This window comes from Oncorhynchus nerka, linkage group LG24 (genome assembly GCF_034236695.1).
Source record: "Oncorhynchus nerka isolate Pitt River linkage group LG24, Oner_Uvic_2.0, whole genome shotgun sequence".
NCBI lineage: Eukaryota > Metazoa > Chordata > Actinopteri > Salmoniformes > Salmonidae > Oncorhynchus > Oncorhynchus nerka.
In genome coordinates, this window is record NC_088419.1 from 15,703,326 (window position 1) to 15,717,982 (window position 14,657).

General features: G+C 45.2%; 1 protein-coding gene across 3 annotated transcripts in view; it reads right to left on the reverse strand.

Annotated features, from left to right (window-relative positions):
* LOC115107546 (reticulon-4-interacting protein 1 homolog, mitochondrial-like) overlaps positions 1–9,412 on the reverse strand; it is a 15,186-nt gene extending 5,774 nt beyond the window's left edge. For 2 of the 3 annotated variants that reach the window (XM_029630947.2, XM_029630948.2), the window contains exons 1-7: positions 8,739–9,412; positions 8,451–8,602; positions 6,598–6,666; positions 4,477–4,601; positions 2,892–2,940; positions 2,585–2,721; positions 1,576–1,759 (exon numbers count right to left, since the gene is read on the reverse strand). In XM_029630947.2, the coding sequence (XP_029486807.1) occupies positions 1,576–1,759; positions 2,585–2,721; positions 2,892–2,940; positions 4,477–4,601; positions 6,598–6,666; positions 8,451–8,602; positions 8,739–9,036 (1,014 nt within the window). In that variant the 5' untranslated portion in view covers positions 9,037–9,412. The remainder of the gene's footprint in view (positions 1–1,575; positions 1,760–2,584; positions 2,722–2,891; positions 2,941–4,476; positions 4,602–6,597; positions 6,667–8,450; positions 8,603–8,738) is intronic. The other variant, XM_029630946.2, reaches the window with a different exon arrangement.
* Positions 9,413–14,657: the final 5,245 nt, after the last annotated feature.

Consider the following 14,657-nt stretch of genomic DNA (forward strand, 5'->3'; position numbering starts at 1 on the left):
CACAACCACACGGGGGGACCTAGTGAATGACCTGCAGAGAGCTGGGACCAAAGTAACAAAGCCTACCATCAGTAACACACTACGCCGCCAGGGACTCAAATCCTGCAGTGCCAGACGTGTCCCCCTGCTTAAGCCAGTACATGTCCAGGCCAGTCTGAAGTTTGCTAGAAAGCATTTGGATGATCCAGAAGAAGATTGGGAGAATGTCATATGGTCAGATGTAACAAAATATAACTTTTTGGTAAAAACTCAACTCGTCGTGTTTGGAGGACAAAGAATGCTGAGTTGCATCCAAAGAACACCATACCTACTGTGAAGCATGGGGGTGGAAACATCATGCTTTGGGGTTGTTTTTCTGCAAAGGGACCAGGACGACTGATCCGTGTAAAGGAAAGAATGAATGGGGCCATGTATCGTGAGATTTTGAGTGAAAACCTCCTTCCATTAGCAAGGGCATTGAAGATGGAACGTGGCTGGGTCTTTCAGCATGGCAATGATCCCAAACACACCGCCCGGGCAACGAAGGAGTGGCTTCGTAAGAAGCATTTCAAGGTCCTGGAGTGGCCTAGCCAGTCTCCAGATCTCAACCCCATAGAAAATCTTTGGAGGGAGTTGAAAGTCCGTGTTGCCCAGCAACAGCCCCAAAACATCACTGCTCTAGAGGTCTGCATGGAGGAATGGGCCAAAATACCAGCAACAGTGTGTGAAAACCTTGTGAAGACTTACAGAAAACGTTTGACATCTGTCATTGCCAACAAAGGGTATATAACAAAGTATTGAGATAACAAAAGTTTGACCAAATACTTATTTTCCACCATAATTTGCAAATAAATTAATTTCAAATCCTACAATGTGATTTTCTGGATTTTTTTTTCTCATTTTGTCTGTCATAGTTGACGTGTACCTATGATGAAAATTACAGGCCTCTCTCATCTTTTTAAGTGGGAGAACTTGCACAATTGGTGGCTGACTAAATACTTTTTTGCCCCACTGTATATACAGATCTCTGGTGTAAATGGGAAGGTGCACAGCACAGAAGGAGCGAACAAGACCAAAAAGACAACATGAGAACAAGCAGACAAACGCTCATAGAAACAAAAATATAAGTCATACAGGCCATGGTTGAATCAGTCACATGGTGCCAACTGCCCCACCCTGGCCAAACTAAGGGGTTTCACTTATCTATTTTTCACACTATTGTAAAGCATTGGCACAGATTTTATTTTTTACATAGTCTTTTCCAGCATGGTTCTAGCAACTATGTTTGATGTGTAACCTGGCCAGCGCAGCTCAGCGGTGTGAAACCCCCACCCCTGTAACCCCCACCCTGACAGAGGGGCGGGGTCGGTTGGTTTCGTCAAGTTACAATAAAGGCTTTTTAAACTTTTACATGAGAGTGCATTGATATTTGACTTAGTTTTGCGTATGTAACAGAGGTGAATCGGACTCAAGCCCTACCAGCGACGTGGTGTAATGGTTAAGACGTTTGTTTCCCGAGCGTAAGACCGGAGTTCAGACCTCATCCGTGACACGTATGCAATGTTCACACTGCCAGCATCAATCTGTTTAGCTTACCGTGATGGCCTTCTGGTGCAGGTTGAGTCCTGAGTGGACGGCTCCCTCCAGCAAGCCCATGGAGTCCATGTTAAGCAGGAAGGGGGTGACCAGGGTCACGTATTTGGCCCCTGACCAGGACTTTAGCAGGCCCAGGGCCCACTGCTCCGAGTCCCCGCCCACATTGTCCAGGATCACGTCGAACCTGAGGGGGAACACAGGGAGAGAGTGGTTATAATGAAAAAGACTAACACACTATCCTGAGACTCTGTATTGACTCGGGTACTTTCTTTCACTTTGTTCAGTCCAGCACGGTTCCAACTAAGATGGAGGATGTGTAACCAGCTCAGCGCAGTAGAATTCTGCTTGATTCACTAGTGTAAACATGGTAAGAGAGAGGAAGAGAGAGAATCCGATCCACAACAACACAACACTCAAGATGGTTTGAAGTACTATACCTTCATGCTATTCAATAGACAAATATAGAAGTCAACCTGACGATAAACTGAGATGTCTAGCCAAGCCTAAGGGATTGAAGTGTGTCTTCACTCAGGACCACTGAGACAAGGTTATCAGCCACCCAACCCAACCCCAATGGAGAGCATTTAGTCTCCCATTCTAGTCCTTGAGCCACGTTGCCATGGAAACCAGGAAGTGAATCAGTGAGCAGGTATGCCAAATCAACCTTGCTCAGCTGCGTGGGTGGGTAATGTTGTTTATGACGTTGGCCAGGGAGAGAGTTGGTGGGGAAAGTGGTATTCGAGTGGGAACGTGACTGTATGTCATTAGATTGGACCTTGGCAGCTAGCTACTCTCATGTCTCAGAAATATGTTAACAGATCAAAACTAGAGGAGAATCTCAATGGAAAAAATAGAGTTTATTTACGATACATGATCTCTTTGAGGCACTCAGGCACTATCTTCTAGTGTTGTGGCCCTGTCTCAGTTGACACATCACAGGGTTGTAAAAAGAGTTTTAAACATTCCTTGATACACACACTTTTACATTATTCCAACAAATAAAACGCACTTTCCCAGCAGTCCCAGCTCCGTGGCCACGTCTCCCGCCGTGTAGTCCACCACTTCATCCGCCCCCAGACCCCTCACCAGTCCCTCGGCATTGTGGGAGCAGGTCACTGTCACGTGGGCGCCCCAGGCCTTCAGCAGCTACAGAGGAAACAGACACTTAGTGAGCGAGACACCTCTCTGCGTGGTTGTGTGTTGATGTGTGTATACTATTATTGATTGCACAAAGTCAACCAACCACTGGTGCTGGTGTGAGGTGAGTCTTTAGTGTTGGTGCTATGAGCTGCTGGTCATATCTGAAAGGTCCTTACCTGGATGGAGAACGTTCCAACACCACCTGAGGCTCCAGTGATAAGAACTCTGAGAGAGAGAGGGGGGGGGTGGGGCAGAGGGAGAGAGAGACAGGGTGGGAGAGAGAGAGAGAGAGAGACAGGGTGGGAGAGAGAGAGAGAGAGAGAGAGACAGGGTGGGAGAGAGAGAGAGACAGGGTGGGAGAGAGAGAGAGAGAGAGAGAGACAGGGTGGGAGAGAGGAGAGAGAGAGAGAGAGAGACAGGGTGGGAGAGAGAGAGAGAGAGAGAGAGACAGGGTGGGAGAGAGAGAGAGAGAGAGACAGGGTGGGAGAGAGAGAGAGAGAGAGACAGGGTGGGAGAGAGAGAGAGACAGGGTGGGAGAGAGTGAGAGAGAGAGAGAGAGAGACAGGGTGGGAGAGAGAGAGAGAGAGAGAGACAGGGTGGGAGAGAGAGATCAGACATGGAGGTCAGGATTCAAAGAGAGAAGATGATCCATCCATGTTCAGTGTAACACATATCAGACATAGTATCGCTGGCTGCTTAGCCGAGCGCCAGAGTGAGCATCGTGCAGCAGTGATGTCATCCTGCGTGACACTTAAAGTAAAGCTACTCTTGCTCAAACCAGGACCATGGTTTTTGGTATAGTGATTGGTTAGAACGCTGCTTCAGAAGTGCAAAGTGTTGGTCTAGGGTTTGTGGCAAAAGCGGAACAGGGTGGGGACCTACTGTCACAGAGCAGGAGCGATGTCTGGGAGAGGGAGAAACAGGGTGGTGACCTACTGTCACAGAGCAGGATCGATGTCTGGGAGAGGGAGAAACAGGGTGGGGACCTACTGTCACAGAGCAGGAGCGATGTCTGGGAGAGGGAGAAACAGGGTGGGGACCTACTGTCACAGAGCAGGAGCGATGTCTGGGAGAGGGAGAAACAGGGTGGGGACCTACTGTCACAGAGCAGGAGCGATGTCTGGGAGAGGGAGAAACAGGGTGGGGACCTACTGTCACAGAGCAGGAGCGATGTCTGGGAGAGGGAGAAACAGGGTGGGGACCTACTGTCACAGAGCAGGAGCGATGTCTGGGAGAGGGAGAAACAGGGTGGGGACCTACTGTCACAGAGCAGGAGCGATGTCTGGGAGAGGGAGAAACAGGGTGGGGACCTACTGTCACAGAGCAGGAGCGATGTCTGGGAGAGGGAGAAACAGGGTGGGGACCTACTGTCACAGAGCAGGAGCGATGTCTGGGAGAGGGAGAAACAGGGTGGGGACCTACTGTCACAGAGCAGGAGCGATGTCTGGGAGAGGGAGAAACAGGGTGGGGACCTACTGTCACAGAGCAGGAGCGATGTCTGGGAGAGGGAGAAACAGGGTGGGGACCTACTGTCACAGAGCAGGAGCGATGTCTGGGAGAGGGAGAAACAGGGTGGGAACCTACTGTCACAGAGCAGGAGCGATGTCTGGGAGAGGGAGAAACAGGGTGGGGACCTACTGTCACAGAGCAGGAGCGATGTCTGGGAGAGGGAGAAACAGGGTGGGAACCTACTGTCACAGAGCAGGAGCGATGTCTGGGAGAGGGAGAAATTTGGTCACGTATGGATGTGTGTGTACTTGCCGTTTGTTAGTGCAGTTGTTTCTGCACAGGCCGCCCGCGTTGACCAGGGCAGACAGGGCCGTGGCAGCCACGTAGGGGATGGACGCCGCCTCCCTGTGACTCAGCGACCTTGGTTTGTGGGAGACCTGAGGTGGGAGGGCACACAAATACCATTTTTCATTCATACAAGGACACACACACACACAGGGTAACTACTATAAGGACATACAGTAGGCACAGACTCTCACACACACATCTGTCCGTGCTTAACTGTTCCTCCTCCCTCCCTTTACCCTTTCTTTTGTTTCAGGCAACGATGGGAAAGCAGAACGACTGGAGTTGCTGCAAGGACAGGACAACAGGACAACAGGACAGGACAGCAGGACAGGACAGCAGGACAGGACAACAGGACAGGACAACAGGACAGGACAACAGGACAGGACAGCAGGACAACAGAGAGCAGGACAGGACAACAGGACAGGACAACAGGACAGGACAACAGGACAGGACAACAGGACAACAGGACAACAGGACAGCAGGACAGGACAGCAGGACAGGACAGCAGGACAGGACAACAGGACAGGACAACAGGACAACAGGACAGGACAGCAGGACAACAGAGAGCAGGACAGGACAACAGGACAGGACAACAGGACAGGACAACAGGACAGGACAACAGGACAGGACAACAGGACAACAGGACAGGACAACAGGACAGGACAGCAGGACAGGACAGCAGGACAGGACAGGACAGCAGGACAACAGAGAGCAGGACAGCAGGACAGGACATCAGGACAGGACAGGACAGCAGGACAGGACAGCAGGACAACAGAGAGCAGGACAGGACAGGACAACAGGACAGGACAGCAGGACAGGACAGCAGGACAGGACAGCACAACAGGACAACAGGACAACAGAGAGCAGGACAGGACAGGACAACAGGACAGGACAACAGGACAGGACAACAGGACAGGACAACAGGACAGCAGGACAGGACAACAGGACAGGACAACAGGACAGGACAGCAGGACAACAGAGAGCAGGACAGCAGGGCAGGACAGGACAACAGGACAGGACAGCAGGACAACAGGATAGGACAACAGGACAACAGGACAACAGGACAACAGGACAGGACAGCAGGACAACAAGACAGGACAACAGGACAGGACAGCAGGACAACAGGACAGGACAACAGGACAACAGAACAGGACAACAGGACAGGACAACAGGACAACAGGACAGCAGGACAGGACAGCAGGACAACAGGACAGGACAGCAGGACAACAGGACAGGACAGCAGGACAGGACAGCAGGACAACAGGACAGGACAGCAGGACAGGACAGCAGGACAACAGGACAGGACAGCAGAACAGGACAACAGGACAGGACAACAGGACAGACAACAGGACAGCAGGACAGGACAACAGGACAGGACAACAGGACAGGACAACAGGACAGGACAACAGAGGACAGGACAGCAGGACACCAGGATAGCATGCTGATAAGTGCCAAACAAATGATGCACCCCACAACTCAGTTTGTCTGGCTAGCCTAATTGCTGCTTTCACTGGCTCATGGAACCAGTTGTACTGTGAGTCTTAATTAATTATGCACACTTCGTTGCAATATGATTACATAATAATAGACTTGCACCTCATCCAAGTTTGTTTTCCACGTTTTCTCAGTTGAAGCAAGGGTTCATAGAAAGCAATGCCCCCTGGTACTTCCATTTGTTTGAAAACAGAGCCATTAAAATAAGCTAATATTCTCCTTTATAACAGAGCCATTCAAATCTGAAAGAAGCCCATGTTCTTTTCTATTCAGCAGACGACTGAACACCAAGAGGGTGGTCTGTCTTACAAAGACTAAGCTAGATTTTCATGAAACAATTCAGTTTCTACATGTATAATGGGATAACACAATGAATGAAAACCTGTTTGGAAAACAATTCATAATAACAATACATGCCATTTAGCAGACGCTTTTATCCAAACATACATACATACATTTTATGGACGGTTGGTCCCGGGAATCAAACCCACTATCCTGGCGTCGGAGGGGACATGCTCTACTAGCTGAGAACCACCCTGTCATTGCATTAATAAAATGTACACGTAGCATACACAGTCATAGTAGAATTACCTCATACTCTGTCAGATTCACCATCTCTGCTAGGCTGCCCTGCTTCCATGGAGGGATGGCCGCCCACACCTGTGAAGAAAAAACACACAAAACACACACAAAACGCACACAAAAACACACACAAAATAATATATATATTATTTCAAACATTTTATATTTTCAACACATCAGTTATTTACAATAACATCGTAATGCATACGGAAAAACACAAAACAACGCCGAAGTCCTCTAAAAACAAAATGAAACTTGTTACAATAAGCAGACAGGCAGCCACCAGAGAGTTGGAACTTGTTACAATAAGCAGACAGGCAGCCACCAGAGAGTTGGAACTTGTTACAATAAGCAGACAGGCAGCCACCAGAGAGTTGGAACTTGTTACAATAAGCAGACAGGCAGCCACCAGAGAGTTGGAACTTGTTACAATAAGCAGACAGGCAGCCACCAGAGAGTTGGAACTTGTTACAATAAGCAGACAGGCAGCCACCAGAGAGTTGGAACAGAGAGTTGGAACTTGTTACAATAAGCAGACAGGCAGCCACCAGAGAGTTGGAACTTGTTACAATAAGCAGACAGGCAGCCACCAGAGAGTTGGAACTTGTTACAATAAGCAGACAGGCAGCCACCAGAGAGTTGGAACTTGTTACAATAAGCAGACAGGCAGCCACCAGAGAGTTGGAACTTGTTTACAGAGAGTTGGAAGTTACAGACAGGCAGCCACCAGAGAGTTGGAACTTGTTACAATAAGCAGACAGGCAGCCACCAGAGAGTTGGAACTTGTTACAATAAGCAGACAGGCAGCCACCAGAGAGTTGGAACTTGTTACAATAAGCAGACAGGCAGCCACCAGAGAGTTGGAACTTGTTACAATAAGCAGACAGGCAGCCACCAGAGAGTTGGAACTTGTTACAATAAGCAGACAGGCAGCCACCAGAGAGAGTTGGAACTTGTTACAATAAGCAGACAGGCAGCCACCAGAGAGTTGGAACTTGTTACAATAAGCAGACAGGCAGCCACCAGAGAGTTGGAACTTGTTACAATAAGCAGACAGGCAGCCACCAGAGAGTTGGAACTTGTTACAATAAGCAGACAGGCAGCCACCAGAGAGTTGGAACTTGTTACAATAAGCAGACAGGCAGCCACCAGAGAGTTGGAACTTGTTACAATAAGCAGACAGGCAGCCACCAGAGAGTTGGAACTTGTTACAATAAGCAGACAGGCAGCCACCAGAGAGTTGGAACTTGTTACAATAAGCAGACAGGCAGCCACCAGAGAGTTGGAACTTGTTACAATAAGCAGACAGGCAGCCACCAGAGAGTTGGAACTTGTTACAATAAGCAGACAGGCAGCCACCAGAGAGTTGGAACTTGTGGACTAGACGAGTTTCTGCACACCACCTGCAGCCCGACGGAGGCTCAGCTGAGGGGGCCAGCCAAGCCACAACCACTAGGGATGGAAAAATACATTCTAAGGGTATCTCTGTAATCCTACTTGATAAACAAGGTATCAGATAATGAGTGTGACAAGTGTGGAACAAAAAATAACACCTGTTTCATTCCTGCCAACAATGCAAATAATTTAACAGTAGGTAAAAAGTATGGCCAGGTGCGTTTTCATTCTATCAGCAAAACGGCTGTTCTCTTGAATGTCACAAGAAGGCACTGTGCATGCCATCCCGACTCAGCATGGTTGTGTTCAGTAAACACCAAATTAAGGAACCCGAGTAAAAACTGGAGAGACAACTTGGAATTGTTCAATAACAAAATGTCCATTTTCATTTTCCGTTGCAAAACGTTTTGCTACGGTCAGACCTAATGACTGTTACAAGGCCACATCAGAGCTGCTCAACTACGTACCTCATCTCCTGGTTTGAAATGGGTCACTCCCGACCCACAATCCAACACCACGCCAGAGACATCCCGACCCAGTATGATGGGAAACTCGGCGCCGTTCTGACCCAAAGACACCGGGTCCCGTCTCAGCTTCAGAAGATTTGACCCATACCCTCCTGAGAAATATAAACAGACAGATTAGTAAAACAATTGTGATATAGATGCTAAATTATTCCCATGACAGCTAATGCAACTGACTGAAAGGAGATATGACAATGAGCATATTGACATTATAGACTTATAGATACTTACTCCTCATGGATATATCGAGAGGGTTGAGGCTTGCAGCGTGGACCTGGATTAAGACCTCACTTGCTGAGTTGACACTGGGAGCTGTGGCATCTTCAGTGAACCGCAGTACCCCATTGTTGCCATACTCGTCAATCACCCAAGCTGGCATGCTGGACCGCAATCTCGAAGAGGAGCTGAGATTTCTTCGGAGGGAGCATATGATGTTCCCAGAACTAGCCATCTTTGTAGTTAAAGCAAGTGCTCTTGCATGGGGCAAAAATAGCTGCCTGCAGCACGCCGTGACTTTGACAGAGCCCATATAGAATGTTATTATCCACCTCCTGAAATGTCTAGCAAATCAACTGTGTAGAAAAGTATAAATGGCTTCATGCACTGTCTAACGTAAGGGCTACATGTCAATAGTACGATAATTATGAATGTCAGCGTTGAGGTGACATGTAGCTAGCTATTCATTAAACATTCACGCTCATAGAAATACCTTAAAGGTTTAATGAATTACCATGAAGCTACGAGAGTGTTACCCGAAATTATGCACGAACGAAAATCCCAAAATATCTTTATCTTGATAACTCAAATTAATAAATTACATGACGTGCCTCTGGTACATAACTTACACAACATTCGCTTCCTACTCTGTGCTCTCAGTTACCGCTGACCTCATTCTTCTTCGTGTAGTTTTCCGGCAGACTATATGCTTTTGTCGTGTATTGCTGCCGTTAACAGGTCGGAATGTGAATTGCACATTTCCTTCACAGAGCCGAAAACTAACTATACATTTAGTATGCAAAGAGAGAAAAAAGAAGAAGAAGAAGAAGAAGAAAGAAGTGAGGCTCCACCCCAACCTCCCACTCCCTTCCCAACCCCAGCCACCTAACATGTCTCCCTCCTGCCACCACTGAACTAGGCTAATAGAACTCGCCAGCTTGTCGTCCTAAAACCCGCAAATGAGTTACCTCTGGTTCGTTCAGAAATCCCTATGGAAAATAAATGGGGGAAGATTAGGGGTTTGGGAAAAATGCAGAAAACAAGGTCCAAGGTTAACACAGGTTTAGGATATCTTATATGTTTTGTTCTCGGATAATATCGGCCAGTTAACATGACCTTTATGAATTATGAAGCCTTCATGTGCCTCTTGCGCTTTTTTATTACATAAAAAACGGTGACGTTAGCTGATGAAGATTATGTCATAAAACAAAACGCATAAGATCTCCTAAACCTGTATTTACCACAGACCTTATTTTCAGCAGTTATCCAAAAAACCCTACAAAAGCGATGATTTCCCTATAGGCTTTGTCCACCGAATCAATACTGGTGCTTCTACACCTGCATTGCTTGCTGTTTGGGGTTTTAGGCTGGGTTTCTGTACAGCACTTTGAGATATCAGCTGATGTACGAAGGCCTATATAAATACATTTGATTTGATTGCCTACTAAAAGGCTCCCGTTACTGTTTCTCTCTAGTGTGCCAAATCTTTGTGTCAGCCAGGAATAATCTGCTTGATAAGATGGTGTGAGGGACAGATCAGTAACTTTGGCTTGCTGTAATGATCTGTTTGTAGTGTTTCTCTTAGCATCTGTTTGCATAATCCATCACCTGAGACTCTGGAGCTTTATACCAGGGTTAGAGTCAATTCTAAATCGAGTTGAGAAATTGCTCTTTAATTCCAATTCAATTCTTGAATTTGAATTGACTTAAAATTGGCCATAGAATTTGAATTGAATTTGAATGAAAGGAAGTAGAATTGAATCCAATGCAACTCAAATGGCTTGTTTACTCTACACATCACAATTATCATGTTTATTTGACCATCCTGTATGGTTAACACTACTATGTAGTTCATTTTTAAAACTCATTCTCCTAAAACAATTTTCAATAATTACAGTGGTCTGGAAATATTCTAAGATTATGTTGTGGGTTGTCTATAATAATTCATAATCCACTTAATGTTTTTTTAATATCAGAAAAATACATTTCCGATAATGTATTAGATTCATTGTTTGAATTACATTCTGAAATTCTGAATTGACCCCAACCCTGCTTTATACAGTACAGTATGTGTTCAGTGAAAGAACAACAGGGGTTTATTTACTCTAGGAACCAAACGGAAGCAAACAGGATGTAAAGGGGAGGCATTAACTGAATTTGTCCAATAAGAAACATTTGTTTCAGTTGCAAAACATTTTTCTACGGTGTGCATTAATGAATATACTCCTGCTTTTGGTTCCCTAGGATTGACCTCCGGCCACACCATAGATTCTAATGTAGGTTAATTTATTTGATAGGTTGCACAGACATGGTGACATGCAATTCCAGGATATTGGGACCAAATTATATGAATAAAGATGCCTGGGTTCCCCTGAGGCCAGAGAGGACAGTTCAACAGAGATTGGCTCACATTCATTTGGAATAGTTTGTGTCAAATCAAATCAAATGAAATTGTATTTGTCACATGTGTCGAATACAACAGGTTTAGAACTTACAGTGAAATGCTTACTTACAAGCCCTTAACCAATAATGCAGTTTTTAGAAAAATACCCCTAAAAAAAATATATAATAATAATTTTTATTAAAGAGCAACAATAAAATAACAATAGCGAGACAAAATACAGGGGGTATCAGTTGATGGTTTGGGTTTTCGGATGATAATGACATGGGGATCATTTGAATTAGCTTAGCCTATCCTGGCTTATCTTGATAGCGTTATCTCTGCCTTGATTCTACTAATGTTATACTACATGTGCAGCCTATTTCACTACTGCTTCCCTGTTTGTAATGAAAAGACACTAGTCAGAAATATACAGTAGCCCAACTTGTATCACTTTAACTATTTTTTTCCTTTGGTTTATTTAGTAAATATTATCTTATCTCTATTTTCTCAAAACTGCTTTGTTGGTTAAGGGCTTGTAAGTAATAATTTCACCGGAATGTCTAAACCTGTTAATATTCAGCGCATGTGACAAATAACATTTGATTTAATTTGATTAATGAGCTCACGAGCAGTAGTCTACAGAGCATTGGTTCAACTTCAAACAGTAGAAGATGAACCCATAGAGTTTCACAGAAATACTCTGCCTCAAATGAGAGCTAGTTGAGATTGGAGCAAAAGATTGTACCCAGAGCCTCTGAAGCGGAATAACCATGGTCCTCGTCCAAATGGCACCATATTCCCTATAAAGTGCACTACTCTTGACCAGATCCCTATGGGCCCTGGTCAAAAATAGTGCACTACATATGGAATAAGGTGCCGTTTGGGACACATCCCATGACTCAGCATGCCAATAAACTGAGCTGGTATTAAAATCACACAGATCTCTTGGGGATAGGAAGGAGGACGCACATATTGGATACTTTGTTTCAGACCACCTCATTACAGTAGAGGCTGCCTAATGAAGTGTGAGGGGCCATTCTCATTATAACAAGGAGTGAGTCCCAATTATCTCTCCTTTCTCCCAAAGTGTGCAGCTGTTCATGTCCCTTCACTGATTTGAAAGAAAATTGCTGGTATAATTAATATGGTGGAATTTCGCCTAGCCAGCACCTTACCTAAACAGGTGTGTGTTTCCAATGCTTTTGGATTTGTGAGGAACAAGTAAATAAGTGCAAACTTCGGGAGAAAGGAGATATTATTGCAGGGATCATCAACTAGATTAAGCCGCGGGCTGATTTCTTCTTGAGCGGATGGTCGGGGGGCCAGAACGTAATTACAAATCATTTGTAGACTGCAAATTGACTGCAAGAAGCCCAAACAGATATAATATTTGACTAAAACATAATTACTTCAAATCTTGCTTACATTTGTATATAAACCCTGTATTATTGGGACACACCCTGAGGAACCTGGCTGCAGTTCTGTGTTCTGAGTGTCCTTACGATTTAACACTGTATGAAAAGGTTTAAAGATGGCTTTCCCTCAAAGACTTATGAGGACACAAATGGATCAGACTCTCACTAGCATCCCTTTTAAAATGTGTTTGTGTGTGGAGCTGTGGAGGGTCGTCCTGATTCTCAGTCTTAGAACAGCCTGGTATAGCTTCTTATCTGGGTCTCTTTAGCCATCCTGGGACTGATAGCCTACATCACATGGTTGAGTCAGACTACAGTCTAAATAGACATGCGTTTAATTGATCACATTTAGTGTGTTAATTTTAAAAATTAAAAATAGAATAAAAATTGGGAGTAGATCAGCTTCAATATTGCAGATAGAATCTGGCTTCCATCAATGTAATTGTCTGCATCATTTCCAATGGCCATATATATATTTGACAAATATCTATATCATATATATCCTACCTTTCAAAAGTTTGGTACTCCCTGTATATAGCTCCACATTGATCTGGTACTGGTACTCCCTGTATATAGCTCCACATTGATCTGGTACTGGTACTCCCTGTATATAGCTCCACATTGATCTGGTACTGGTACTCCCTGTATATAGCTCCACATTGAGCTGGTACTGGTACTCCCTGTATATAGCTCCACAGTGATCTGGTACTGGTACTCCCTGTATATAGCTCCACATTGATCTGGTACTGGTACTCCCTGTATATAGCTCCACATTGATCTGGTACTGGTACTCCCTGTATATAGCTCCACAGTGATCTGGTACTGGTACTCCCTGTATATAGCTCCACATTGATCTGGTACTGGTACTCCCTGTATATAGCTCCACATTGATCTGGTACTGGTACTTCCTGTATATAGCTCCACATTGATCTGGTACTGGTACTCCCTGTATATAGCTCCACATTGATCTGGTACTGGTACTTCCTGTATATAGCTCCACATTGAGCTGGTACTGACTCTGTATATAGCTCCACATTGATCTGGTACTGGTACTTCCTGTATATAGCTCCACATTGATCTGGTACTGGTACTCCTGTATATAGCTCCACATTGATCTGGTACTGGTACTTCCTGTATATAGCTCCACATTGATCTGGTACTGGTACTCCCTGTATATAGCTCCACATTGATCTGGTACTGGTACTTCCTGTATATAGCTCCACATTGAGCTGGTACTGGTACTCCCTGTATATAGCTCCACATTGATCTGGTACTGGTACTCCCTGTATATAGCTCCACATTGATCTGGTACTGGTACTTCCTGTATATAGCTCCACATTGATCTGGTACTGGTACTTCCTGTATATAGCTCCATTCTTGTATATTTTATTTTATTTGTTGTGCTATTATTTAATTTGAATTATTATTTTGAAAATCTGCATTGTTGAGAAGGACTCGTAAGCATTTCACAGTAAAGTCTACACCAGCTGTATTCGGCACGTGAAAAATAACATGTGGTTTGATTTGATTTGATATTGAATGGATGCCTTGATGCGGATGCGTTAATAAAGACTGAGAGTTGCACAGGTTCCACGACAACCCATATGAAAGGGGCTGCGCTGAAGGAGGATATTTTTAGAACGGTCAAGTGGTTTGTTCTCCCTGGAAACCAGCCTGCTGCTGCTGCTTCAGTGATTGGGTACTTGACGTCAGCCAAGCCAAGCAGTGGACCAAGGAATAGAGGCCTAACTAGCTCCTGGAAGGCTTATCACTATGGATGGGCTGGAACCCAAAGGTTTTTTTTCAAGGCAGAGGTGTTGTACGTAGTAAATGCCCCTTCTGTTTCAGAGTAACCTGGGTTGTGTTCATTAAGCACCAAACGGAGGAAACCGGCTGAAACACAGAAGTTTTAGCTGGGCTTGTCGAATGAGAAATGCTTGTTTTCATTTTATTTATTTATTGGATTTTTTTGTGCCGCAATGAACACAACCCAGGATGATGTTGTTCATCACAGCACAATCAACTCAGCATTATCCTAGTGTGTGGGGATGATTCACACTCATGAGACTTGTCTTTTCCTCATGTCTGGTTGGTCAGTTGGAAATCCCTTTGGTTGCGTCCCAATAATCTCTTCTT